General features: G+C 38.6%; 1 protein-coding gene across 1 annotated transcript; it reads right to left on the bottom strand.

Annotated features, from left to right (window-relative positions):
* Positions 1 to 310: 310 nt before the first annotated feature.
* Positions 311 to 781, bottom strand: LOC149004635 (uncharacterized). Its single transcript, XM_089135684.1, has one exon. The coding sequence runs from the start codon at positions 779 to 781 to the stop codon at positions 311 to 313; it is 471 nt and encodes a 156-aa protein (XP_088991810.1).
* Between the last annotated feature and the right edge of the window lie 3,873 nt (positions 782 to 4,654).

Here is a 4,654-nt window from a genome sequence, read left to right as displayed (position 1 = left end):
TTAATTGACTTGAGTTGAGTAAATCCACTTGTGACTTGTGAGCCGAAAAAATTGACGCCTCTTTCGTAATCTATTTTGAAATTTTGTTTTCATAAATAGTTTGTGGTTAAAAGGTACTTGTTTTTGTTTTTAATCAGCTAATCACTAATTAACGAGAAGCCAGCACTGCTGCACTGGGTTGCTCGTGTCTGGGAGACGTTGCAGCGTGTAATTCTGTTTGCCCAGTTGTCTACCGACTTGCAGTGAGTGGAACAGCATTTTTGGAACCTGTGTCTATTTTTTTATTTTTTTTGGTAGAAAATTCTCAAATTCATTCAATGGGAGCAAAAGCAAGGTTAAAGATTTCAACCAAGGAGAGGAAATAGGCCAATATGTCCACAATCGACATAGCCTTCCGAGCTAGATCATGAGCAACTGTGTTGCTGGATCTAGGTATTACATCAAACCTGTACTCCACAAAAGAGGACTTGAGGTTGTTAATATCATCAAAGATAGGTTCAAGTTCCAAAAGAACATTTGGTGACGGGTGATTAAGAAGCTTAATCAATTCCTCACAGTCAGATATGAAGAGGCATTTATCCAGTGAATTTCCAACTGCATCAAGCAATTCAAGTCTCAAAGCCAGTGCCTCACCAACTAGAGCTGAACCGAATCGGTCATTTTTTGACACCGCTTGAAGCACGACCCCATCAGCCTTATAGATCACAAAGCCCAGGCACATTTGATTGGAGTCAGGTTTGAAAGCAGCATCACTTAGAATCAGATTCCATTCAATTGGCATGGGTGGTAGCTGATACGGAGGCCTTGTAAACTTCGATTTTTGTGTCTTCACGACGCCTCAAGGTCTTGAAACTTCCAGAACTCATTGTATTTTTCAGAGGCTCGGTTCATTACCTCCATTGGAGATTTGGTCTTCAGCTGAAAGATGAGGTCGTTTTGAGCGAGCCATATCTCCCAAATGATAAAGAAACTTAGACTGATAAATCTCCTGGTCTCCCATTTGCCTGGCAGTTTCCTGTGTAATAGTTCTTGAAGCAACTCCGGTACATCGATTAGATCCGTTGAGGGTGGACGGTAGCCGAAAGCGGAAAGGAACCAAACCCTTCTTGCAAAATCACAGGTGAGGAAGAGATGGGCTGCCGTTTCTTCAGTCTCGCATCCTCTGGGGCATGTGTATTCAACTCTGATTTTCCTGCGTCGAAGGTTATCTCCTGTTTGTATTCCTTTTGCACAGATACACCATATGAGGCGCCTGATTTTAGGGAAAGTATGCGCCTTCCAGATCAGCTTCCATATTTCTTTCGAGATTGATTTCCACCTCTGAACATGTGAAGTAGTTGGGTGTTGTAGATCTTCTGCCATTTTTTTATTTGACAAAGCATGATATGCAGATTTCACTGAAAAGCGACCTCTTTTATCAGCTCCCCAGATCAGAACGTCTTCAAGAGGTAAGATACCTATCTAAATTTTACTAATTGCCAAGGCTTATGTGGGAAGAAAGATACTTGAGAGAAGAGGAATATTCCAACATCTATAATGCGAGTCTATGAGATCTTCCACCAGCCGAACTTGACAATCCCTTGGTCGTGGAGATTTTACTTTGCCGTCCAAGGAGTTTCGGAACCAACGATCTTCCCAGATCTTAACCTAATTGCCAAGATCTATTTTCCATCGAAGTTGTTCTTCCAGGACCTTTTTTCCTTCCATGATGCTATGCCAGGCCCAGCTTGGGTTCTGCCCCATGATTGCATTAAGGAAATCTCTCATCGGGAAGTAGATCGCTTTAGTGAATTTAACCCAAAGTGAGTCTCGCTGACTCCATAATCTATGTGCAACCTTTGTAAGCAAAGCAAGATTATGTCTTTGGTTGTCCCGTAGTCCTAAGCCCCCAGAATCTTTAGATATACATAATCTCTTCCAAATAATCCAGTGGATTTTCTGTGTCTATCGCTGATTAATTAATCACTATTTGTTTAATCATTTTATGGATGATTCCTAATAGACCAATTTAGGTCGACAAAAGAAGAACTGAGCCGATCAAACCTTCACTGGACCACAAATAAACATATAAAATGAAGACACTAAGCAATCAGATAGTTTGAACCACTATTGGAATCCAGATTAAATTCCACAACTATAATTCAAGTAATACTCTCTCAGCAAATAAAATTCCTCCTCTCATCTAGGAAGTTAACAACAATTATAGAGTTTAAGTTGGTTCATTCATTTGTAATTTGGAATTTAGGGGTTTTGAGACTCACAATTCCCAAGCTAGGGTTTCTCTCTTTTCTCTAGTTTTTTCTCTCAGTTGTGCAATATCAGATACTATCAATGGTTGGTTCTAATCAATTCTTTGTGGTTTCAAGGTCTTTGGTAAGGGATCTTGTTCAATTGAAGCTTTGGCAGGTATCTTGTAATGTTCATAGTGGACTGAGCTCCAACTGAGTTCCGCAAATGTAAGCCATATAAGATTGAACTATGTTATCAAATTTCTTGAGTTTACTCTTTATTTTTATGTTATTGTTTTGATTTTTCATTAGTATCATTCACCTAATTACAACATTCACAATGAGTTAGATTCTAGAGATGCCAGATTTTTTCGAAAATCTATTCAGAGGAGAGTGATTGTTCTATACTAATATACCTGAATTTGAATATGTGAACATACGTAACAATGAGAGGTAACCAAATGGAGGACGAGGCAGAGAAGTATGGGTAATCTTTTATTTATTAGTATTATTTTTTTAATGTTTTTTATTTCTATTGAGGTGAAATCATTAAACTCGCAAGAATCTAAGGACAATTTGAAAATTATTAAGTTATATAGTTATGATTTAACAGAAAATACTGAATATACTTAATGGTGTCCCTGAAATTTTCCAGAACATTTTTATTTATAATCACATCCATGCCGAGTTTGGTCAACTACACCCATTGAATAATCCAGTTTATCGGATTCTTCTCTTGTCTTGCTGTCAGTATAACCGAGTTTTGAGGTGAAAAATATTTGTATTATGCGATGAACAGTTCATATCGGAAAAGATCCAGGAGAAAAACTAAATAATTAAAAAGTAAAAAAATAATTAAAATTTTCTCATTGGTGATTTGAAGCAATATTTTAAACACATCATGCGCCGGGACATCCTGGTAAGTGTTATAATTTTATAAGTCCGAATCACCTCCACGTTGGGAGAGCATATTTATTTTTTTAACATTTTTTTTATCATACTTTTTACATGGGATTTACGTTTGAAACTAATTAAATAATTCAAAAATGAAAATTCCAGTGGGATTTTTTTATTTTAATAAAAACCTGATGATTTGCAAAAGGGTTGTTTCCTTTAAATTATTCTTTAAAGCACCCAAGCATAGTGGTTCGCTCAAGTGAGTTTTCGAGACTTCAAAGCGTTCCGATAGTGCTTCTAGCAAGGAAAGAATAAGATAAGACCCTATAATTTTTTTTTTTGGTAAAAGGTGCTTTGAATTATAAACTGGAAAGAAAAGAGACATTACATCATCTGATAACGCTTCCCACGAGTGTGTCCTCTAAAACTAGTTCGGACAAGCCACGTGGGAGGTTACAAGGGTCCAAGACGGTTTCCGAAGAAGCCGTAGCAAAGCTAGCAAGAAAATCAGCACACATGTTAGATTCACAGATATGATGGACGAACACAACCCTGTGAAATCTCTGTTTGATCTCCTGAATATCATCAAAAATATCCTGCACCACCCAAGGAGTGCTTAGTGATTCCATAACAATGTGAATGGCTATTTGGGAGTCCGATCGAATTTGCAGTTTCGACACACCATGACGATCGGCTTGAGTAAGGCCACACATAATTGCTTTTAATTCCATCTTCAAAACATTAGCTTCCTCTGACCCACCTGCAGCAGCAAATATTACCTGGCCAGTTGAGCTTCTTCCAATCGCTCCATACCCACCTCGATTACCCCTTACAGAGCCGTCACAATTTACTACTATCCAGTCATCATGAGGTTTTACCCAATGATATAGAGTGCTTTGTTTGTGTTTCATCTTCACTCTGATTCCCCATTTTTCAAAGAAACTCCGGTTATTATAGTTGTCTTCGATAAATTCTTGAGATTTAGTGAATCGTTGACGAGTATCGGCAATGATGTGCGTAAGAACAGCCACTGCCGTAGAGTTATCTCCCTTGTGGATACGATTATTTCTAGCATACCAAATGCGATAAATAGTTGTTGTGCATGCAAAGCATTTCACCTTGCTTTTTGAGATTGGCTCCTGGCCAGTGAGAGGAGATCCAATTTAATTCATTAGTCCATGTGCTCAATGGAGAACGATGGTATCCACAGAGTGCAAGCACCCCTTGCCAAATAAACTTGGGGAATGAAGAATTGAAGTACAAATGGTCCATGGATTCAGCTGCTTGATGACAGAAAACACATGTTGGATCAACTTGGATTCCCCATGACAGTATGATGTCTTTAGTGGTTAGGCGTTTATGGCATGCAAGCCAAGAGATGAAGGCATGACGGGGGTGAGTACCATGATTCCAAACTAGCTTTGACCATGAGACTTCATTGTTGCGAAGACGAAAGGCATTCCAGGCAGACTTAATAGTAAATTCCCAATTCGCCACAAGGGTCCAAATGACCATGTCTACTGCAAGAC

The sequence above is a fragment of the Hakea prostrata genome, chromosome 9 (genome assembly GCF_041222555.1).
Source record: "Hakea prostrata isolate BN-2017 chromosome 9, UWA_Hpros_2, whole genome shotgun sequence".
Taxonomy (NCBI): domain Eukaryota; kingdom Viridiplantae; phylum Streptophyta; class Magnoliopsida; order Proteales; family Proteaceae; genus Hakea; species Hakea prostrata.
Note: the sequence above shows the minus strand (reverse complement) of the source record. Positions and strands in the feature narration are given on the sequence as shown.